Source organism: Gopherus flavomarginatus, chromosome 1 (assembly GCF_025201925.1).
Source record: "Gopherus flavomarginatus isolate rGopFla2 chromosome 1, rGopFla2.mat.asm, whole genome shotgun sequence".
NCBI classification, from domain to species: domain Eukaryota; kingdom Metazoa; phylum Chordata; order Testudines; family Testudinidae; genus Gopherus; species Gopherus flavomarginatus.
The window spans coordinates 340,987,089-341,012,254 of NC_066617.1; the positions used below are offsets into that span (position 1 = coordinate 340,987,089).

A 25,166-nucleotide genomic window follows, 5' to 3' on the forward strand; every position below is an offset into this window, starting at 1 on the left:
AAATACAAAGTAGAGACTGGAGAATTTTCTCTAGTAATAATGCCCAGTCAAGCTTGTTTGGGTTCAAGCCCATCTCTACCTCATATTTGAATGTAAGTGCATATATAACAATTTTGAAGCACTTCGAGGAGAGGAAAGTGTTCAGGAACAGTCAGCATGGATTCACCAAGGGCAAGTCATGCCTGACTAACATAATTGCCTTCTGCGTAGACTGTTGGTCCTTCATCAGTTGAGACTGAACAGAGACTGAGCCGATCACAACACGTCTCTCACTCTGGCCATCCTTCACCAGGCTTGTCCATATCTCCTTGTTAGGAAATCATCCCACCTCTTTGGAGGTCGACCACGTGGCCATTTCTGTTCTCGTGGATACCACTCGGATACAGCTGCGGTCCATCTGTTGTCACTGAGTCAGGCCACATGTCCTGCCCACCACATGTTGCTGAGCCTGCTTTCAACAACAACGTCTTGCACTCCAGACTGCTGCCTAATTATTTCATTGGGGATGTGATCGCTGAGCAAAATGCTCAAAAATGTTCATTCCATTGCCCTCTGTGTGACAGACAGTTGATGTTCTTCAATCTTTGTCAGAGACCACGTTTTGCTGCCATATAACATTGCTGGAAGCATGGTCGAGTTGAAAAGATTTGCAGGAGTTGTTTTGCAGATCTTTCCTTGGAGGATATCCTTGATGTCACTGAATATGCACCATCTAACTTTTTTTCTGCACGACAGTTTGCCTTTCTGATCGTAGCGCATGTTAACTTCCTGGCCCAAATAAACATATTTATCAACCTCTTGGATCTGCTCTCCTCCAAGAGTTATTTGCGTTCTTGGCAGAACATCTGATCTCATGTATTTCATTTTTGACCAATTAATTTTTAATCCAACTTGACTACTTTTGGCGTTCAGTTCTTTAAGCATTCTCTCAAGCTGGGCTGTATTTTCGGCTATCAGCACTATATCATCTGCGAACCTAAAATGGTTTCGCTGCTCGCCGTTGATATTAATCCCACCTTTCAAGTCTGATTATCGAAAAACCAATTCAAGACAGATTGTGAATAATTTTGATGAAACTATATCCTTGTTTCATACCTTTCTCGATGGGGATTCGGAGGGGAGTATCAAACTGCAATATGTCCATGCTGCAGCTAGAGTTTGCTTCCTTTAGTAATGTGATATATTTCGCACTGATGCTCTGTTCTCAAAGAGCTTCAAGAATGGTGTTAGTCTCTATTCTGTCAAATGCGTTCTCATAGTCCACGAAGGCAATGCACAAAGGGTTCTTATATTCCCTTGAACACTCTAGTAATTGGTTTAGAGTGAAGAGTGGTCTTTTGTGCTATAATTCCTTCGAAAGCCAGCCTGCTCCTAAGGTTGCTGTTCATCCAGGTTTCACAATCGTTGATTTGTTATTATTTTAGTGAACAATTTATAGATATTTGAAAACAGGCAGATTGGGCAATAGTTCTTCAGATTTTCTCAATCGCCTTTCTTATGTAACAAGATGGCATTGGACTCTTTCCAACTGAACAGTATCTTCTGGATTTCCATGTAGTGGCTGAGCCTTTGGGTGAGAGCTTTCCAGAGTTCTTGACCTCCCGCCGTAAGCATTTCTGCTGTCCGACCGTCCTTACCTGGAGCCTTCCTCTCTTTCATTTGATGGACTGAATGGCGGACTTCGCTAATGAGAACCGGGAGTATGTGTTTATCGGTTTGTTGAAGTGATGGCATTGGAACGTCTGTACGGTATGCAAACAGCTATGTATAGAAATCCCTGAAGATTGCCTCCATCTCTGTTTGATCAGTTACTGATTTTACGTCCCTGTTCTTAAAGCCGATAATGATGGCCTGTACAATGCCAGTTCCTGTTTGCATTTTTTGAGACTTTTACGATTTCAGTAGCATTTAGGAGCTATTCGGTTTGAAATTTCTCAAAGTCTTCCTTCAACTTCATTCATATGAGCTTGCAGAGAAGAGAGTACTCAAGCCTGTCGCTACCATTTCTTTTCATTTTCCTCCTCTTCTCCAAAAAAGTCTTTGTATTTTCTGAGATTCTTTTGCTAACTCTTCTTAGTCTTTCACATTCAGCTGATTTCACACACCGTTTTAGTCTCTTACCGAGGTTCTCATAATCATCATCGCAGTCGTCCAGGAGGCTCCAATCTTCCCTAGAAATGCTTTCCTTCAGGATTGCCTCATCGAAAGGTACTGGTTGGTGCCTTCTGTTCACCATACACAGCGCCTTTTTCTCCACCTTCACAGTGAACATGAATCTGGCTCTCAGTAGACAACGATTGCTACCGATATTGAATGATGGCACTACTGAAATATCCTGCACAATGCATCGTCTATCGATCAGAAAGTAATCAATTTCATTTTTTATCTCTGCGTTTGGTGCAATCCAGGTCCATCTTCTGCTGGCCTTCTTTCGGAACCAGGTGTTACCATAAGAACATAAGAACATAAGAATGGCCATATTGGGTCAGACCAAAGGTCCATCCAGCCCAGTATCCTGTCTATCAACAGTGGCCAATGCCAGGTGCTCCAGAAGGGAGTGAAACTAACAGGTAGTGATCTCTCTCCTGCCATCCATCACCACCCTCTGACTAATAGAGGCTAGGGACACCATTCCTTACCGTTCCTTACCAATGAACATTCTCCTCATCTCCTCGTCCCTGCCAATATAGCTAGTCATTCTCTGATACGGTACCTTCCTATGAACTTTTCGCCCTCTCTCCCTCTTCCAACCTTGACGTTAAAATCTCCCATCACAATTACATATGTGGAACTCTGAACGGGGGTTTCCTCCCATTCCTGATAGAATCCTTCCACATCATCATCATCACATGCACTTGTGGGAACATAGATCTAGTTAATTTTGAGGGTACTATTTCAATTCAATCGCAGGTAAAGCACTCCGATAAGCAATGACTTCAAATGGCATGAGACAATTTTCGAAGACCATTCCTTGTTTATGATGAACATAGGCGTGCGCAGCATATTTCATTAGGGTGTGCACCCAAGGAGCCCCGCCCTAGCTCTGCCCCTGACCTGCCCTAGCCCCACCCCTCACCCCCATCCACTCCCTCCTACTTCCCACCCCCTAACTGCCCCCCTCAGAACTCCCAATCCCCCCTGCTCCTTGTCCCCTGACTGCCCCCCTAGGACCCTACTCCCTACCTGTCCTCTGACTGCCCCGACCCTTATCCACACCCCCGCCCCCAGGACTCCCACGCCTATCCAACCATTCCCAACCCCCTGACAGGACCCCCAAAACTCCCGACCCATACAACCCCCCGAGCTCCTTGTCCCATGACCACCCCCTTCAGAGACCCCCCCCACCCTAACTGCCCCCCCAGAAACCTCCTTTCTCCCTGTTCCTTGACTGCCCTGACTCCTAGCCACCCCCTGCCCCCTGACAGATGCCGGGACTCCCATACCCCATCCAACCTTCCCCCTGCTCCCTGACTGGCCCCCTAGACATCCCTCACCCCCAAGATCCCACCCCCTATCCAACCCACCCTGCTCCCTGACCTGACTGCCCCAACCCATTATCCAAGCCCCACCCCCCAGCCCCAGACCCCTTACCATGAGGCTCCTAGCAGCATGTTTTGCTCTGTGCAGAGTCAGATACACTGCTCCGCACATGGGTGGCAGGTTTGCAGAAATTTTGGTGATGCTGAGAGCTCGCCCCCACCCCAACTCCGTTCCCCACCTGCCTAAGGCTCTGGGAGGGAGTTTGGGTGGGAGGAGGAGGTCTGGAGTGCAGGGTCTGGGCATTAGATTAGGGTGCAGGAGGGGTGCAGGATGCAGGCTCTGGGATGGAGTTTGGGTGCTGGGTGCAGGCTCTGGTCTGGGGCAAGGGGTGGATGTGCAGGAGGGGGTGAGGGATGCAGGCTCTGGGACAGAGTTTGGGTGCAGGCTCTGGGCTGGGGGTGGGGGCATAGGAGGGGTTGAGCGGTGCAGGCTCTGGGAGGGAGTATGGGGGCAAAAGGGGGTGTGGGAAGGGGGAGGAGGTGCATGCTTTGGGTGGGAGTTTGGGGATAGGAGGGGGTGCAAGGGTGAGGGCTATGGGGATAAGGATGAGGGGTTCATGATGCAGGAGGGGGTTCAGGGCTGGGGCAGAGTATTAGGGTGCAGGGGGATGAGGGCTCTGGCTGGAGATGAGGGGTTCACGATGCAAGAGGGGGCTCAGGGCTGGGTCAGAGCATTATGGTGCGGGGGAATGAGGGCTCTGGCTGGGGTTGGGAGGGCTCAGGGCTGGGGCAGAGGGTTAGGATGCAGGTGGATGAGGGATGGGGCTGGGAATGAGTGGTTCATGATGCAGGAGGGGGCTCAGGGATAGGGCAGAGGATTAGTGTGTGGGGGGATGAGGGCTGGGGATGAGGGTTTGGGGCATTAGAGAGGCTCAGGGCTAGGGTGGAAGGGCAGGGTAAGGGCAGCCTGTGCTACCAGTTGCTGCCGGGAGCCGCTGCTTTCTTCCAGGCAGGTACACGGCAGGGCAGGCGGGGAGACCCATGGGGTGGGGGGCGCTCCAGGCAGGGCCGGGGGTGAGACTCAGCTCCAGAGATTGGTGGAGCCTAGCCCCTAGCCCTGAATATTCCTGGAGCCTGGCTCCAGGGAAGGGGGAAGGCAGGGGAGGGGCCGGTGGCTTGCTGTGCTGGGAGAGTGGAGCCATTTGCCCATCCCTGCATTAAGGTGTGCCTAGGCACAAACGGCACACTCCATGTGCACGCCTATGATGATAAATCCGACTCCTCCAACTGTCCTTGTGCCTTCTCCTTTTCCTAAAATGACTGTGCTTCCATCCCTCCAGATGACCTCCATCTCCTTCTTTCATCAGGTTTCGCAAACACCCAGCACATCACAGGCTGTTTTTGCCTTTTCCTCTATGAGATGGTTTATCAATTCCTCCCTCATCATTGTTCTGCAGTTATAAGTGCACACTGAGAGAGTTGTCTGGTTTCCTTATGGCGACCTGGCACCTGAGATTCTTTTCATCCTCTCATCATTCAAATGCCTCACTGCCTCCAGAGTGGGATTCGAGGGACGTGCTGAGAACTGAGACTTGGTTTTCCATGTTGTTTTAGCCATTGTTTTCAGCCACCTGCTGGCTGGGATGTCAGTGGCACGTTTACCTCCTCAACTTGGCTAGCTTACAACCTCAGAAAGAGGGATTATATGCCCCTCCACAGAGGAAGCAACCCCCTCACTGGGCTGACAGTCCGACACCTTGATAGCATGGTTAGACCTGCCGGAGAATGCATTCCGCTTTCACCACTGTTGAACAGCCAGAGTCACTGCTGCGCCATGTTGATGTGGCAAGGTAGGATTTGCTGCAGATCCTTCTATGATGACATAACTGGCTCTGTGGATGAGCGAAAAGCAGTGGACATGTTATTCCTGGACATTAGCAAAGCTTTTGATATGGTCTCCCACAGTATTCTTGCCAGCAAATTAAAGAAGTGTGCATGGCAGAATCATAAACATCTGGCATCTTTGCTTTCTAAAGCACTTATCATTGTTTACCCCTTTTCCCAGATCATTTATGAATATGTTGAACAGCACTGGGCCCAGTACAGACCCCTGGTGGACACCACTATTTACCACTCTCCATTCTGAAAACTGACCATTTATTCCTACCCTTTGTTTCCTATCTTTTAAACAGTTACTGATCCATGAGAGAACTTTCCCCTCTAATCCCACGACTGCTTACTTTTCTTAAGAGCCTTTGGTGAGAGACCTTGTCAAAGGTTTTCTGAAAGTGTAAGTACACTATATCCACTGGGTTACCCTTGTCCCCATGTTTGTTGACTCCCTCAAAGAAATCTAATAGATTAGTGAGGTATGATTTCCCTTTACAAAAACCGTGTTGACTCTTGCCCAACAAATCGTGTTCATATATATGTCTGATAATTCTGTTTGCTATAGTCTCAGCCAATTTGCCTGGCACTGAAGTAAGGCTTACCAGTCTGTAATTGCCAGGATGGCCTCTTTTTTAAAAATTGGTGTCACATTAGCTATCCTCCAGTCATCTGGTACAGAAGCTGATATAAATAATAGGTTATATACCACAGTTACTAGTTCTGCAATTTCATATTTGAGTTCCTTCAGAACTTTTGGATGAATACCATCTGGTCCTTGTGACTTATTACTGTTTAGTTTATCAATTTGTTCAAAAACCTCCTCTAATGACACCTCAATCTGAGACAGATTTGTCACCTGAAAAGAAAGGCTCAGGTGTGGGAATCTCCCTCACATCCTCTACAGAGAAGACTGACGTAAAGAATTCACTTAGCTTCTCTGCAATGGCCTTGTCTTCCTTTAGAGCTCCTCTAGCACCTTAATAGTCCAGTGCCCCAATAATTATTGAGAAGGCTTCCTGCTTCTGATGTACTTAAAAAAAATTGCTGTTACATTTTGACTCTTTGGCTAGTTGCTCTTCAAATTCTTTTTTGTCCTGCCTAATTATACTTTTACACTTGACTTGCCCTGTTAATGTGATATTAACAGAGACATCAAAAGACTGACTTGAAAAAATTATTGTGTGTGCCTATTTCCTGGATCATTTGGCAGAATGCTAATCCCTTTTAGCTAGAAATCTACTATACATTTGCTGAAACCGTAGAAACATTTGTAAAAGTAAAGTTAAATTTTAAAGATTAAAATCTTCACATTGTTGTTTCATTGCCAGCGGTTTTTGGTTTGTTTGTGTTTTTGGTTAGAAGGAACAATCATAGACAGCGTATTGAAGATAATTGAAGAAGCAGATACATTTATGATTAATAGAAGAACAGAAGGAGGGAGAAGGGGGCAGAAGATTTGCATGGAGGCAGCACCCTGCTTTATTGATAGGGCCTACAAAATTCACGGTCTATTTTGGTCAATTTCACATCACTGGATTTTTTAAATAATAAATTTCATGATTTCAGCTATTTAAATATGAAATTTCATGGTGTTATAATTGTAGGAATCCTGACCCAAAAAGGAGTTGTGAGGTGTTCACAAGGTTATTGTGGAGGGGGGCAGGGTTTGTAGTACTGCTGCCCTTACTTCTGTGCTGCTGCTGGCAGTGATGCTGCCTTCAGAGTGGCCGCTGACCAGGAGTCCAGCTCTGAAAGCAGAGCTGCCAGCAGCAGTGCAGAAGTAAGATGACATGGTATGACATTGCAACCCTTACTTCTGAGCTGCTGCTGGCAGGGCGCTGCCTTGAGAGCTGGGCACCTGCCCAACAGCCACCACTCTCTGATCACCCAGCTCTGAAGATAGCACAGAAGTAAGGGTGGCAATACCACAACGCCCCTAAAATAACCTTGTGACCCCCCTGCAAACTCCATTTTGGGTCAGGTTCTCCAATTTGAGAAACACTGGTCTCCCTCCATGAAATCTGTATAGTATGTTTCTAGAAAAGATTCAGAAAAGATCAACTAAAATGATTAGGGGTTTGGAGAGGATCCCATATGAGGAAAGATTAAAGAGACTAAGACTCTTCAGCTTGGAAAAGAGGAGACTAAGGGGGGATATGATAGAGGTATATAAAATCATGAGTGATGTGGAGAAAGTGGATAAGGAAAAGTTATTTACTTATTCCCATAATACAAGAACTAGGGATCACCAAATGAAATTAATAGGCAGCAGGTTTAAAACAAATAAAAGGAAGTTCTTCTTCACGCAGTGCACAGTCAACCTGTGGAACTCCTTTCTGGAGGAGGTTGTGAAGGCTAGGGCTATAACAGCATTTAAAAGAAAACTGGATAAATTCATGGTGGTTAAGTCCATAAATGGCTATTAGCCAGGATGGGTAAGGAATGATGTCCCTAGCCTGTTTGTCAGAGGATGGAGATGGATGGCTGGAGAGAGATCACTTGATCATTACCTGTTAACTTCACTCCCTCTGGGGCACCTGGCATTTGCCACTGTCGGTAGACACATACTGGGCTAGATGGACCTTTGGTCTGACCCGATATGGCCGTTCTTATGTTATAGACTCATAGACTCATAGACTCTAGGACTGGAAGGGACCTCGAGAGGTCATCGAGTCCAGTCCCCTGCCCTCATGGCAGGACCAAATACTGTCTAGACCATCCCTAATAGACATTTATCTAACCTACTCTTAAATATCTCCAGAGATGGAGATTCCATAACTTCCCTAGGCAATCTATTCCAGTGTTTAACTACCCTGACAGTTAGGACCTTTTTCCTAATGTCCAACCTAAATCTCCCTTGCTGCAGTTTAAGCCCATTGTTTCTTGTTCTATCATTGGAAGCTAAGGTGAACAAGTTTTCTCCCTTCTCCTGATGACACCCTTTTAGATACCTGAAAACTGCTATCATGTCCCCTCTCAGTCTTCTCTTTTCCAAACTAAACAAACCCAATTACTTCAGCCTTCCTTCATAGGTCATGTTCTCAAGACCTTTAATCATTCTTGTTGCTCTTCTCTGGACCCTCTCCAATTTCTCCACATCTTTCTTGAAATGCGGTGCCCAGAACTGGACACAATACTCCAGTTGAGGCCTAACCAGCGCAGAGTAAAGCGGAAGAATGACTTCTCGTGTCTTGTTTACAACACACCTGTTAATGCATCCCAGAATCACTTTTGCTTTTTTTGCAACAGTATCACACTGTTGACTCATATTAAGCTTGTGGTCTACTATGACCCCTAGATCTCTTTTTGCCATACTCCTTCCTAGACAGTCTCTTCCCATTCTGTATGTGTGAAACTGATTGTTCCTTCCTAAGTGGAGCACTTTGCATTTATCTTTATTGAACTTCATCCTGTTTACCTCAGACCATTTCTCCAATTTGTTCAGATCATTTTGAATTTTGACCCTGTCCTCCAAAACAGTTGCAATCCCTCCCAGTTTGGTATCGTCCGCAAACTTAATAAGCGTACTTTCTATGCCAACATCTAAATCATTGATGAAGATATTGAACAGAGCCGGTCCCAAAACAGACCCCTGCGGAACCCCACTTGTTATACCTTTCCAGCAGGATTGGGAGCCATTAATAACTACTTTCTGAGTACGGTTATCCAGCCAGTTATGCACCCACCTTATAGTAGCCCCATCTAAATTGTACTTTCCTAGTTTATCTATAAGGATATCATGCGAGACCGTAACAAATGCCTTATTAAAGTCTAGGTATATCACATCCACCGCTTCTCCCTTATCCACAAGGCTTGTTATCCTATCAAAGAATGTTATCAGATTAGTTTGACACAATTTGTTCTTTACAAATCCATGCTGGCTATTCCCTATCACCTTACCACCTTCCATGTTCTTATGTTATACAGTAAAAGTACACAAAAGACGAGATTTCACAGGGGGAGACTAGATTTCATGGTCCATGATGTGTTTTTCATGGTCATGAATTTGGTAGGGCCCTACTTATGGATATTGTTTTTGCTTCTGGGACTTTGGTCATTAATTTCAGGGTCTTTTTCCACGGCAATTGTTAAGTTGGTGCAACAGTTATTAAGATCAAGGCTGGCTCTACCATTTTTGCCACCCCCAAGCAAAGCCAATAACTTTTTGCAGGATTTTCATTATACTCTTGTCTGAACTGCCAAAGCAAAGCAATAATTAAAAAAAAAAAAAGCCTCCCAGACTGTGCCACCCCAAGAATGGATGGAATGCCACCCCTTAGCATGTGCCGCCCCAGGCACGTGCTTCCTCTTCTGGTGCCTGGAGCCAGCCCTGGTTAAGATACATTGGGCCTGATTCTGTTCCAATTTAAATCAATCAGGAGTAACCTCATTGAAGTTTTGCTAGTGCAAAATTGTTGTGTGATCCCAAGGAGGCTTATAATCATTTATGTTGCAATAATTTCCTGTTGACTAGGGAAATCATAAAAGTAATTAGTAACATTTCTTCCATAAAGCTACATTTTAAATTAAGCTATTGAGTTAATTGGGATTTCTTGTTTTTTTTCTCCTTAGAGCTAGGCAATGGGACATTCAATCTAATAAATAAAACAATTATTGACTGACAGCAGAGGTAATAGGGATAAAGATTGTTGCTGAGGGAAAATAGTTCTGGTGACCAAATCTCATGAAAAGGTGTATGTATACACAGCATTTCTATGTTAGATTCACCAAGATGACATTTTCACTAGCTTAAATTACTTAAGTAAATTATTTTTTAAACCTCAGTGATGTGCGTCTGTCCAGCAGAATGCTGGAAACTGATATGTATTCAGTGATGATAATAATTGTTTTTAAAATCCTTCAAGACCTGGTTACATGTGAAGTTAAAGTAATGTCTTAAAAACTCTTGTTCTGGAAATGGTCTTTTCTAAGTCAGCTCTGATAAGCACGCTGAAGGCCTGCATTCAGCAATGATGCAGGGAGAAGAACTAGTTTGTTCATATAAAAATGTGGTACACCTACTAAAAGCGACACATCTTTTAGATTTTGTTGTTCTCTGAGCACAACATATAATATGCTTTGTAAATTGAAGCATACAATATGCATGTTCTTTAAACTAGTAAGAATACCAAGCTATTCACTAATGGTACAGTGACCCTCTGATATTGTGATGCACATCATCCATCAACTGAAATTATTAAATCTGTGCTAGCTACTATCCCAGGTCCTAGCAAGCGCCCCTTCCTGATCACCTACTAGGACTTCTGAGAGGGTAATCCAAGCCTCTGTGCTCTGGATCCCTTGGGGAGTACTATGTTTCTGAAGCCTGAATGGACTCGAGCCACTGCCCCGTTCCCGGGGTCCATTGGCATACTCAGGGTGCAGACCTTCTATCTGGCAACCCCCTCTGAGTGTTAGAACCTGCTGTCCAACTGCCTAGCCCCTCCCAGTGCAGCACTGACCCTTCAGACTCCCCAGTACTTAAATACAGCTATCTCCCAAACTCCATCTCAAATATGTGAAGCTTCTGGTTTACAGTTCAGCTCTTTCAGGGGCATGCAGAAATTGTAAATCAATCAACACATACACTAGGGTGACCAGATGTCCCAATTTTATAGGTACAGTCCCGATTTTTGGGTATTTTTCTTAGATGGGATCCTATCACCTCCCACTCCATCCCAATTTTTCACACTTGCTGTCTGGTCACCTTAAAATACACACATACATTTTGCTCAGGGTCTAACACCTTTTGCATTTTTATACTTAAATGTACAATCATCGGAGAGTACAGATCATACTAAAGAGTAAACACTAACTGCATGCCCCTGCTTCAGTTTTCTAATCACTCCGGGGCATTCTTGGGTTGGGGTGCGAGTCCCTTGGGTTCTCCAGAGTTCTTGGAGCCATCTGGCATCAGGAAAGTGGACAAACCCCCTCTACCCCATGAAACTGCTACCTTGTAGGTGACCTCTTTCTTTTGGAGTCCCTTACTCAGCTTTTGTGATTTGCTGTCTCTCACCTCACGCTTCCTCTCCCTGTCTGACCCTGCCCCCCAATTCCTGTGTGTTTCTTTATTTTATACCTTTCTTAGTTGCCTGATCTCTTTTGTTCTCCTGGTAATTTTCCAGTGCAGCTATCTTCACCCTCCCTCCACAGGAATCAGCTAAATTATTTCTTTTAAGGATAGAGCTGCCTTTTTTGAATAACCTTTGTGAGATCTGAGTACCATCATTAATCTTTGTGTTTCCTTTTGTATGTATCTGGTGTGTTTATGTGATATAGCCTGTCAGCAATAGTGGATCCACAAACACATAGGCATTCATAATACAGCAGTTTTTCATAATACAAATTCACAATAATGTGATGGGTATGCTGCTCACTCATAACACACTCTTGCCACTTCATTTTATATCTGCATTTACTTCCCTTTATGTAGGACTTTATATATATAAATACTAACTCTCCTGTTGTCACCTAAAGCCTCCACTGCTCTCATCTCTCCAAATTACTTTCCAGTTTGTCTCTTCCTTCCCTGGTGTTTGCTAGGCCTCCAATCCTGGTGTAATTTGCAAATTTCATTGTGGTTGAATTTATCTCAACAAAACACCTTACAGATATGAAGCATCTATGCAGAGAGGTGCTTGGATTTCCCTTTTTTAAGTATAGCTGGACCCCTCCAAAAATAAAGAAATCTTGGGAGTCCTGGACTAGGAAACCACGTGAACAAACATTGCTTGAAGACCGATGATGCTTTTCCACTATTTTAGAAGCTGTTCCATAGACCATACTCAAGTAATACAAAAGCCACTGTTTCAGTACAAATGTCTAGAAGACTGGTCCAAAATACAGCAATTTATTCTAGTGTTGTTACAGAACTAGATTGTACTTTTTAGTCACTGGTTTGCTGGGCTGCAAGAGGAACTGTGTCCAGGCTGTCACTCAAAATCCCTCCTGGAATTCCCAGGACCGTGGGAGCATGCCTACTGCGCCAACCCCCTCAGGAACACGAACCACACACTCCTATCCAGGGTTGTGCTGGCAATCCAAATGGAGGCAGGTCTATGGACCGATTTCTGTTCCATGCTAGCACCTCTGGATTGACTAGGCCCCCTACTGGTCACCAGGAGGAAGCAGCCCTACACTTAGGAGCACACAGAGATTATATAGTTCTGGCTGCCCTTGCTGAGGGGCATAAAGTGAGAAAGGTCTTTGCATCATGCACTTCCCACCATTGTGCTTCCATGTAACGAACAGCAGAAACTGTCCAGTGGTGGTTTTGATCATTACTGTAAAACACACTGGTATTTTATTTATAAGAAAAAAACGTTAATGGTACAGAAGACTCAAGCATAAACACATCAAAACTACCAAGCTTACATCTTCAGTATGACATATCAGGAACATGTAATATAGTTACATAATACCAGTGGTATTTATCCTAAACAATAAATGCTAGAAAATTATTTTCCATACACTATTTTGCAATACAAAATGCATTTACAGAAGTCTAAAATATAAAGTCAATTATTTTATTTCAATACTAAATGCAAATGCATCTAATGTAATGACAAATGGCAACTTGCTTACCTCTTTATGTTGCTTTATTATTGTTTATTAGTATTATTATTAATTATTACTATTAGTTTTTTGGAACAGATACCCTCCCTCCCCTGAGTTTAGAAAGTGTCAGTCATGTTCTGGACATTACCACAACCTAAATAACTATCATGTGAAACTGTCAGCCACTGATTAAGTCAATTGTGGAATTCTCAGTCAAACTCCATTTTTAACTTGTATACCCTGCTTCCAGATAGCATGTGCTATGCAGAGCATAACATTTGAGTTCTAAAATGTGTAAATTCTGTGTACCTAAGAAATTGCCTCATTCTCCATGGAATACACTGACACTTGAGGTTTCCTGGGATGCTCAGTCTAACATTTTCCCAGATGTATACATTAATGAGTTGAGTTCAGGGCATCCTCCATGGAATGCTCTGAACTCTGGAACACACTTCCTCTTTGGTTGAACAGAGCCTAAATTTGTTGATCTTCAGAACATGCTACAAGATAATTTTTTAAAGAGATTATTGGAGTTGAAACTATGTAGTTTGTTTGGTGCCTGCTTTTGGGTAAGTTATTTTTTCTTTTTCATGTTTTTCTCCAATTGTTTTTGTATGTATTTTGAAATAAATAGCATTATTTTAAATAATTTGGGGGTTTTGCCAAGAATGCATATGCTTATATGGTACAAAAGATTAGTTCCAAAAAGAAAACAAGATGCTATGAGCCAGCTTCTTTTTCACAAACACAATGCAAGCATATGATGACATGATAGTGATATATCATGATCTCTATGATCAGTGCAAATCTGTTATTTGTTAATAATATTTTATTTATATGGTAAAAATTGTGTTCTAGTGCTGTATAGATATACAAGAAAAAATTCTTTTCATTGATCGGTTTATAATCAAGCAACCAATATGCTGACAAAGATAAAGAATGCAATGTAACAAAAGCAAGATGACTAGAAAGTCAACTTGTATGAGATAATATCTTCTATTGGTCCAACTTCTATTGGTTAGAGAGACAAATTTGCAAACTTACACAGACCTCTTTGTGAGCTCTGTGTGAGTGCAAAAGTCTATTAAAATATATTACCTCACACATCTTGTGTCTCTAGCATCCTGGGATCAATATGGCTACAACACTACAGATAACCAAATAGTCATGTCTGGCACCATGTCTTCTAGTTTCATAGGTATTATTATTATTTTATTTGATGTTCAATCCAATAGCAAAAAATGGCTGTGAAATCATTATAAAAATATAATGAAACCCCAAAATATGAAGTTCCTATGTCATTTAGATTAAAAAAAATACAGTAGTGTAATGAAAATCCTGCAAAAATGTTGTTGGTTTTGGTCTAAACTAAGACTATTTTAGAGTAAAAAGTGGTCCATTTTCAAGCAGAAATGGTTGCCTTTTTTTAATGAAAACCATTTTCAAAATTTCAGATTTTAAAATTCTAACTTTCATTCTTATCAGTGATTTATTTAAAAAGTCCATGTTTCTTTGAAATACCTCTATTGGAATATTTCACAAAAAGCAAATATTTTGGATTATAAAATGGCCTGAATCTTCACTAATCTCTGGTTCCCTATCTCCATTAGGCCAGCAGTAGTAGTGAGAAAGCAAGTCACATGGTGAACTGAAGTTTGTGAGGAACTAGCAGAGAGGAAGGAGGTGAGGCTGCCTGCAACATGGAGAGAGAACTTTTTTTCTGGAAGATGTTAAAAGGAATCTGGGAAGGCTAGGGAAATGGAAGTGTCCTCATCTGAGAGGAAGTGGGGAGTAGGAGTGGGAGAGAGCTCCCACTGGATGAGAGGGAGAGATTTAGTCAACTCCCCCATTACTGTTGTTTTCAGTATTTCTGATCTGATCTTTTGGATAGGTTCTCTGAACAACAACATCTTTTAACTGATGTCCAGTTCTCAGTAGTCTTACTACATGTTTCATGTAGAATGAAATGGGCTGATTAAAGGCAATGAAAAAGGGACTGAATGAAAAGCAACTGTATGAGATCCATCCTTACATTCAGCAATAGAATGAATTGGAGGGAGAAAGAAATCTGCATGTAAGGACACAGGGTTGAAGGAAAATTGAGTGGGAATGAGATGACAGAATATAAATGAGTTGATCTCCCATCCCCAGTTCTATGGCCATCATGCTAAGTTATCATTTTTGTTGTTTTTTTCAACCATTTTTTATTGTAGGCTCCTGGGCCAGGGCTGGGGCTGTTATGGGAATGTTAAGCATCATGTGCACCTATGGAGCTATATAATAATGAGTATAAGCAGACGTGGAAGGGTAGAAGAAAGAGACAGCATTTGGAGGAGAGAGAGAGAAAAACTTGACAACCAGCTGCAGTGAAGGAAATCTCCAGGAAAAATTCAACCGGAAGTCTACCTGATTAATGACAATCAGTTCTTGATGGGTGGAGGATGGATTGAGAGAAAGAGTAAATGTGAAGTTTGATTCAGTTTTAGCTCAAGAGAAAAGTGATAAACATATCATATCATACTGCATTTTTCAATGTCTTGGCACTAAAGAGTTAACATTTCATGATTTTGAAGATTAATATACTTCCATCCTAATGTTTTAACATGCACACACACCATGCTGGGTTATGCTCTTGTTGGATCTCATAATGCAGGTAGGTTTAGGCAGGAGACCTAAGCTGTTGTAGGGACCAGTGTTGCTTGATCAGTACCTGGCAATCTTCTGCCCAAGACTGTGGCCAAGCATGGACTCATGGAAGTCAGTATGGGTGTTTAAGGCATTATTTGTTGGACGGAATGTAAAAATGAAGTTCTGATCACTTTGTCTGTATTTTGTTTTGTTTTGTTTTTTTAATATCTCATGACACTTTTACAAGAAAAAGGGTGTTAACCTTTGTGTCACAGCCAGCTTCCTGTTATATTATATCTAAACTTCCCTCTGCAGTTTCAATTGCACAAGGCATTCTTCACCTCCTGCTAAATAAATACACATATACATAAGCACACAGGGCTTGACCTGCATGGTGCTGAAGCTCTCCTGAGTACTCACCACTCCCAACTGTTCCTGCTCAAAACCTTTCAATATTAAGTCCCCAGGGCCTAGCTCAACTTTCATTAAAATTAATGGGGGTTGTACCATTGACCCCTTTAGTAAAGGCTGAATTTAGTCCATTATGTAAATATATTGGGTATAAATTTGCAAAATGTTTTGGCATCATTTAGAAGAAGACTTTTATATACAGTAACTCCTCACTTAATGTTGTAGTTATGTTCCTGAAAAATGCTACTTTCAGTGAAATGATGTTAAGTGACTCCAATTTTCCCATAAGAATTAATGTAAATAGTGTGACAAAGTTCCTCCTCTACCTTGGTGGGTCCTGTGCTTATTGGCAGATTTGCTCACCTCAGTGATCTTCCCCACAGTCTGAGTCAACTTCTCCTGTGTCTGATCAGGAGTTGGGAGGTTTAGAGGGAACCCGGGCCCGCCCTCTACTCCGGGTTCCAGCCCAGGGCCCTGTGGATTGCAGCTGTCTATAGTGCCTCCTGTAACAGCTGCATGACGGCTACAATTCCCTGGGCTACTTCTCCATAGCCTCCTCCAAACACCTTCTTTATGCTCACCACAGGACCTTCCTCTTGGTGTCTGATAACACTTGTACTCCTTAGTTCTCCAGCAGCACAGCCTCTCACTCTCAGCTCCTTGTGCCTCTTGCTCCCTGCTCCTCACACGCACTTTCTCTTCTCTGGCTCCACCCCCCTGACTGGAGTGAGCTCCATTTTAAACCCAGACGCCCTGATTAGCCTGCCTTGATTGGCTGCAGGTGTTCTAATCAGCCTGTCTGCCTTAATTGGTTCTAACAGGTTCCTGATTACTGTAGTGCAGCCCCTGCTCTGGTCACTCAGGGAACAGAAAACTATTCATCCAGTGACCAGTATATTTGCCCTCTACCAGACTCCTGTACCTCACTGGTTTGGGTCTGTCACAATAAATAAAAAATAGGTACTGTAAAAAGGTTAGGTTCCAGGGAAATTTTTTTCGCCAGACAAAAGACATTAAATATATATATACACACATACACAGTATAATTTTTAAACAATACAATTTAATACAACTATGATGATTGTGAAGCTTGGTTGAGGTAAGCGACAAAGAGTCCTGTGGCACCTTATAGACTTAACAGACGTATTGGAGCATAAGCTTTCGTGGGTGAATACCCACTTCGTCAGATGCATGTATCAAAGTGGGTATTCACCCATGAAAGCTTATGCTCCAATTCATCTGTTAGTCTATACGGTGCCATAGGACTCTTTGTCACTTTCTACAGATCCAGACTAACATGGCTACCCGTCTGATACTTGGTTGAGGCAGAGGGTGGAAGAGGGTGGGATATTTCCCAGGGAATGCCTTGCTCCTAAATGATGAACTAGCACTTAGCTGAGCCCTCAAGGGTTAACATATTGTTGTTAATGTAGCCTCACACTCTACAAGGCAGCACAAATGGAAGGAGGAGACACAATAGACGCATGGCAGTGGCTGATGATGAACCCACGCTGTCCCACTGGAGCGCACCACTCCCTCCACTTCCAAAGTGCCGGAGGGGGGGTGCATGTGTGTGTGAGACAGAGACACTCTGTGTGTGTATGTGTGTGTGTGTGTGAGAGAGAGAGAGAGTGACGCGCATTGTCCCTTTAAGGATGCTGACCTTACTCTAAGAACACTGACTTTTTAAGTAGATCAGCAAGTTGAGACAACAGCTGCTGCCAGCAAGCTCCCTATACCCCAAACCCTGTCATGTCCCTCCCTGCTCTATATAATATTTTTTATATAAATTTAAAAAGGTAAATAAAAGATTTTCCACTATGTTGGGAAAGGTAAAACAGGGAGAGTCCAGCAGTATCTAAGCCTATGGCATGCTGCCACCAGTAAAGTAAAATGGACACCTAATATTGTATAAAGACTATCTTACAACATTGCTTCTGGAAACTCGTCCTGTATAAAATCTGATGTTAAATATGAGAATATCTAAGGTAGGGATAGGGTCCAGAGTGACCTAGACAAATTGGAAGATTGGTCAAAAGAAATCTGATAAGGGTCAACAAGGATAAGCGCAGAGTCCTGCATTTAGGATGGAAGAATCTCATGCACCACTACAGGCTGGGGACAGACTGGCTAAGCGGCAGTTCTTCAGAAAGTGACCTGGGGATTACAGTGGACAAGAATCTGGAGATGAGTCAACAGTGTGCCCTTGTTGCCAAGGAGTCTAAGAGCATATTGGGCTACATTAATAGGAGCATTGCCAGCAGATTGAGGGAAGTGAGTATTCCCCTCTATTCGGCACTGGTGAGACTCCATCTGGAGTATTGTGTCCAGTTTTGGGCCCCCCACTACAGAAAGGATGTGGACAAATTGGAGAGTCCAGTGGAGGGCAATGAAAATGATTAGGGGGCTGGGGCACATGACTTATGAGGAGAGGCTGAGGGAACTGGGCTTATTTAGTCTGCAGAAGAGAAGAGTGAGTGAGGATTTGATAGCTGCCTTCAACAACCTGAAGAGGAGTTTCAAAGAGGATGGAGCTGGGCTGTTCTCAATGGTGGCAGATGACAGAAAAAGGAGCAATGGTGGTCTCAAGTTGCAGTGGGGGAGATCTAGGTTGAATATTAGGGGAAACTATTTGTGACATTGCACTCTATATGATTTTATGAAAGTATGCTGATGAGTGTGAATATAATGTAACTAAAATATGCTTCATGAAAAAAGTCTTTTGTAAGGTATCATTACAAAGCTTATAACCTACTGAGTGTGGTCATCCTGTTTGTATAAATGTATCACTCTTGTACTGAAACTAGAAATATGAAATATAGCTCTGAGGGCCTATTGTAATTATGCAAAGTGTGTGCCATTAATGGTGATTTGGAATCTTAGTGGCTCCCATAAACCAGGACAATTGACTGTAGATGGCTCTGTTTTACTTGTAAGTCTTTCTGTATATGTGTGTGCTGGCAAGTGGGTAATGAAGTCTTAAAGTGACATGTGATCATGTCACCTGAACTAGAATCCATCTTTAACCTGGTGCATTTCCATTGAGAAAGAGGGGTGGGAACCCAGAGGGACAAAGGATTCTTGCCTTATGCAAAAGATATATAAATGGGTGGAACAGAAAAAAAGGAGCAGCCATCGTGAGAAATTCCCTAGCTATCACCTGAGCTGGAACAAGGGCTGTACCAGGGGAAAGGATTGTGACCAAATTAGGAAGGCATCCAGTCTGTGAAAGAAACTTATTGAAACATCTCTGAGGTTGAAATTTTATCTGTATTCAGTTTTATTACTGTACTAGGCTTAGATGTGCATGTTACTTGGTAATTCACATTGTTCTGTCTGCTGTTACTTGGAATCTGAGTGTTAAAGACAGGAACACTTCTTAAGTTGTTTTCAGTTAAGTATGCAGTTTGGGGGCACATGGTTCAGACCCTGGGTCTGTGTTGGAGCAGACTGGCATGTCTGGCTCAACAGGACAGTGTGCTGGAGTCCCAAGCTGGCAGAGAAAGCAGGGGCAGAAGTAGTCTTGGCACATCCGTTGGCAGTTCCCAAGGGGGTTTCTGTGATCCAACCCGTTACACTATTTCACTAGGAGGGTGGTGAAGCACTGGAATGGGTTACCTAGGGAGGTGGTGGAATCTCCATCCTTAGAGGTTTTTTAAAGCCCGGCTTGACAAAGCCCTGGCTGGGATGATTTAGTTGGGGTTGGTCCTGCTTTGAGCAGGGGGTTGGACTAGGTGACCTCCTGAGGTCTCTTCCAACCTTAATCTTCTATGATTCTATGATCTGTATATCCTATCATGCAAATTAATTAGAATGAGTATATTTCCTATAAGAGGCTGCTCTTGCCAGTTGGAAGATACTTAAAAAAATAAGAAAGAAGAAAATATTTTTATAGTGAATAGTATTCCTGAAAGATGCTGGGTTGTCTGTCCTTGAGGCTATCCTCCATTTACTTGTAGAACAGAAACAGCATAGGCAATAGGAGCGCTAGTTTCTCCATGAGTCATGCCATCCTAACTCTACCCAGACCAAGAAGAACCACCTCTAGAAATAAGGAAGTAGTTTATTCTCAATATCTTTCAATGTTTAGTTTCTCTGCTGAGACTGCCACGAATAATGTCATTTAGTACAAATCATATTAGTGGAGTTTTGGTATAACCTTTAATCTTATTGGAACTGAATGGAACCAAGCTAGTATTGCACGTACAACACCTAACTCCCATCAGATGGTAACAACTTCTTGGTCAGAACCAACTAGAGATGTGTTTGAACCTGCAACCTAAAGGGGATCCATCCAGTTCCCAGATATTTGAAGTGTCCATCTTATTTGCTCAGATAAAAGTTATACTAAAATATTTGAGGCAAAGAAGGACCCTCATTCAAATAGTAAATTCTTTCAGTGATGGCCTGCATCCTCTGTGTCTGTGAGATGAGTGAAAGATATTCAGGGGACCATGAATGAGAGCTGAGTTTAAACTGTTTTAGTTTTCACCATCTTGTGGAAGGTGCAAGGGCAAGTGCATAAATATTTACGGGGGCCTATAGGATCTTGGGCCAGAGCTTACACTCACATTGTATAATATTAAAGTTAGAAGACATATGAAAAATAGAGGGATGGATGAACAATCACTGCAAGTAATTTAAACCTTTGTTACTCTCTCCTTTCCAAGACCCCAACCTGCCCACCCTGCCTAGAGCAGAGTAACTTGTTTACATCCAATGAGTGGTGAAATGTCATAACTGGGCAACCACATAACAGAAAAGGGAGGGGATAATTAGGGTTGCAAGCCAGCAGAGGAGGAGCTTAAGAAAAAGTATGTGTGTGTGGGTGGGGGATAGGGATCAGATGCCAAAGAGGCAGCGATAAAGGGGGAAAGAGGGAGAAGGTCAGAAAGGATATTGCCAGCTTGATTTTAACATATGGGTCACAAGACCACTCAAATTTGACCCAGCTGCCCCTCCCAGCATTGCAGCAGGAGGAGAGTGCTGGAAAGAGAGAACCCCTGGGAAGGCCAGGAGAGGAGCAGGGTCTTGTCCTCCCTCCTGGGCAAGTCAAGACCTGGCACATCCCAGGCCTCTCCGCTATTTTGAAATAAAATGTTGGCAACCCTAAGAGACAGTGGCCTCGGAGGAAAAGGGAACTCGGAGCCAGTGGGCGGGGGCAGGGCGAGGAGGGGCGGAGCTGGACGCAGCAAGTGGCGGAGGGTGCCTAGCAGAGGACTTGGCTGTCTTCTCCCTGCACTGGATCGGTGCCTCCGCAGGGAAGCAGGGCCAGGCTCGGTGCCAGCCCCCAGCCCGGGGAGGCAGAGCGGGCGCGGCAGGCAGCCAGCCGGGGAGAGGCAGCGCTGAGCAGGGACCCAGCCTGGGGAGTCGGAGCCCTCCTCAGCCCTTCCGAGGGCGGCAGCTGGCGCTGCACGGGCTCCTGCTCCGCGCGCGGGGTCCGCCAAAGGCTCCGGGGGCAGCGCCCCCGCTCGCCCGGTCACCGCGGCCGCCTGTTGCTGCACCCGGCAGAGGCGCCTCCGGAGGCGGTGCGGTCCCGTGGGGCTTGTGCTAGTGCCTGTGGGGCTGGCCAGGCGGCGGGGAAGCGGAGCTCTCCGAGGACCCGCGGCGGAGGTGCCGCGGGGCAGGGGCAGGATGTGAGGAGCTGCCGACCCCGAGCCAGTCCCCAGCCCAGCGCCCCGCGCGGCTCAGCATGAGCGAGATGAAGGCGAAGGACTCGAGGGCGCCTTGCTCTGCCAGGGACGGCTCGGTCCGGCTGCAGGGCCGCCCAGAGCGGGATCCCTTCAGCGGGAGGGCGGAGGCCGTGGACGTGTCCCCGCAGGGGCTGCTCTACCCCAAAAGCAGCGAGGAGGAGGAGGAGGAGGAAGAGCAGCAGAGGCGGCCAGAGCGGGAGGAGAGGGGCCAGTCCTCGCAGCAGGAAGGCAGCTGCTCCCCGCCGGATAGGGACGCGCTGGACAGCGTCCTGGACACTTTCTTGGCTCCTCCGGCCCACGCCAGCTCGGCCAGCGCCCCCGCGGCTTGGTGCCTCTTCGGGGCCGAGCTTCCCGGCGCGCTGATGAGCCGCCGCTCCGAGCACCAGCGGGGAGAAACAGCCGCCACCCACCAAGACAGCCCGGCTGCAAACTCGGGCTCCGAGCCGCCTCCGGCCCCGGCCGCCTCCCTTTGGCCTGGCGGGGGGGCCCCGGCAGCCGCAGCTATGCTGCCGCCCCAGCGGGAGGGCGAGGGAAGCGCGGGTGGGCCGCGCAATGCCCCCGCGGCACTCTCGGAGGAAGATCACGGCTTTGCCTCTGGGGGCCCAGCTGAGCAGGACGCCGGCTCCGGGAGCAGCCTGGCTCTTGTCCCTGCCTATGCCGCTGCCCCCGGGCGCTCTGCGGCGGCAGCAGGGTCCGGGCAGGATTTCCTCCATGTGCCCATTCTGCCCCTTAACTCGGCCTATCTGGCAGCCAGGACCCGGCAGCTGCTCGATGTGGAGGAATACGAGAGCAGCCTCTTTGGCCGTCGTGCGTCTCCCACCTCCACCCCCCATGACTTCGCGGACTATGTCTATCCCCAGCCCGACTCAAAGGAGGAGCATTATAGCTACGGGGACTTCCAGCCAGCTCTAAAGATCAAGGAGGAAGGAATTAGTGCCACCACCCCCTACTTGGGCACCAAGACCACTCCAGCATTAACGTGCACAGACTACACGCTGGCCCCTCCGCAGCCGAGAGCCAGCCAGGAGCCCTCCTCTCTCGAGTGTATCCTGTACAAAACTGAATCTTCAGTTCTGCCTGGGCCCTATGGGCCGCCGCACTTTAAAGCATCGGGGAGCTCAAGCTGTATGGTTCAGCGGGACAGTCTGCCCTCCACATCAACAGCCCCGCAAGCCTTTTACCAGCCTCTCAACCTGAACGGCCACCAGCAACTTGGCTTTCAGACAGCCGTGCTCAAAGAGACTTTACCGCAGTTACATCCTCCCTTTATCAATTATATTAGGTAAGATTTAAGGTTACATGCATCTACAGCAAACGGCACTAACTCTTCTTTTAAAACATTACTTTTAAAGGCACACACATTTCAAAATATTTATGTCTGCATTTTATAAGCAAATTTGTGGTTTTGATCTTCATTTAAAAGGGATGATTTATTTTGTTATCTTTTAAACAGACATGGCAAACAGTTATTGACAGTCGTTAAATAAGATGTTACAGCTAGATAGTCAGCTGATCTGTGTGCCATAACACTTTTTTGTGTTAAGGAGATTAAATCACAGAGGTTGTTCTGCAAGCAGACTTATAGACCAAAAATACAGACTTCACTTAAATTTTTAAGTAAAATAAATTTTGTATTAAAGGAACATTGCACTGATTAGAATAAGTTTTACAATAGAAAGGGGAAGTTCTAAAAAATATGTGAGACATTGAAACATGACAAAAAGGAATCAAAGGGACTGAGCTTCTCTTGATCAAAACTTCCAGGGAGCTTTTAAAATAAATACATGTAGAAATAAGACAGATATATTTGCACTGGCTACATTGTTTGTGTCATATTTGGAATTTTAGTTTTTGTCACTTTATCAAATCGTACTCCACTTTATCAAATTGTACTCTTGTGACAGTGAAATTTTAAATGCTTTTGTCACAAGTTTGACCTCTGGATCCAACAGAGAATATATTTTGTAATCAATACAACGTTGTTTATTACTGTATAATGGACTAACAGGTGATCACTTCTGAACAGCCTTAAATGGTGAAGATTTCATGATTTATATGCAGGTAACTTCTGTATATACAATGGTATATTTTACAAGTAGATATGTTTACATTTACATATTTCTTTAAAATGCACATGCGTGATTTTAGGGGAAAACCACCCAATTTCAAAGCAAAAATTAACACGACAATATGTCCAAAATCCTGATCTAGCTAATATATTAATAAGTCATTAAATAAAATGTCTCAATATGATTCTTATATACAGAAATACTTAAAGACACTTCTTGTTTTTAGTAAATAGCCATTTGCTAGCTAAATAAATCAATTTCTTTAGGTGGACATTATATCTAGAAATATTTCTTCACTGTCCTTTTTGTGTTAATTAAAACTGGTTACAAGTAAGAACTCTGCCAATGAATTAGGAGATATTAATTTGATATTTATGAATTTTCTGCATAAAGGCCAGTTACTAGTTGCCTAGGGAAAGAGCTGCTGAAGTTAAATTAGTTTCAGTTCAAAGCAATTTATTATTATTTTAGATTCAGCAACTAGAGAAATTTGCAGAGGAGTAATTTTATTCACATGAGCAGTCCCACTGAAGGATCAGGCATCTATTTCGAAGACCCTAGCAAAGAGCCTAGCTTTCCAGTCTACTAGCTAACGTGTTAAAATACAACTTGCCCTCTATGCCAGGGTTTTTAAATTACTTGAAACATTTTAGCTAATGCATTTTACAGATATGCCTTTTATCCAAGTCACAAAGCAAAAACACATTCAGTGCTGGAGTTGCTTTAGTCACTTTTCTTCTGTCCTTAACAAATTTGCTTTCAGTTTTAAAAGGCAAGCATTGGGACTGTAATTTTCTTTAAAACTATAACCCAGAGTGACAGTGAATCCTCTTTACAAGTCTGTTTCATTCCTGTTAATTTTCTTTCCTTTTAAAGGCCAGATACTGAAGTTGGTCAGAGTCCTCAATACAGTTTTGAATCATTACCTCAGAAGATTTGTCTGATCTGTGGTGATGAGGCTTCTGGTTGCCACTATGGAGTACTTACCTGTGGAAGCTGTAAAGTCTTCTTTAAGAGAGCAATGGAAGGTACGTCAGATGCCTTTGTTTCTAATTTTCTGGAATAAAACTTCCTGCAGTACATTAAGCACTTTATTTTTATCTAGTTTTAAAACCGATCTTTGTAAATATTATTGCAGTCATGTTTTGTCCCTGAGAAAAAGATTTGAATACTTGCAGTAGGTGGCAAATTCCTTCTTAATTATTTAATATTAATACTATTTGCTTTACTTATATTTATTATCTGGCTTGTTTTATTTTGGATGTGGATTTGGTAAACTTATAAAATCTTGCAGTTCTTAATCTGTTACAAACTTAATGAAATGTTAATAAATACCAGCTTCACTTTAAAAAATATTTAAATATTGCTGTTTGGCAACAAACAGCCTTGGTATGAAACTATGTTCTTTATGCAAATAAAAACTACCATTGGCTTTA

The 25,166-nt window shown here is 44.0% G+C and overlaps 2 protein-coding genes across 2 annotated transcripts in view; one reads left to right on the forward strand and one right to left on the reverse strand.

Annotated features, from left to right (window-relative positions):
• The window catches only part of ARHGAP42 (Rho GTPase activating protein 42), a 596,304-nt gene that overhangs the window by 180,594 nt on the left and 390,544 nt on the right, over positions 1-25,166 (reverse strand). The window lies entirely within an intron of this gene.
• The window catches only part of PGR (progesterone receptor), a 73,757-nt gene continuing 70,175 nt past the window's right edge, over positions 21,585-25,166 (forward strand). The window contains exons 1-2 of the mRNA XM_050940936.1: positions 21,585-22,943; positions 24,607-24,758. Of these exons, the coding sequence (XP_050796893.1) occupies positions 21,661-22,943; positions 24,607-24,758 (1,435 nt within the window). The 5' untranslated portion in view covers positions 21,585-21,660. The remainder of the gene's footprint in view (positions 22,944-24,606; positions 24,759-25,166) is intronic.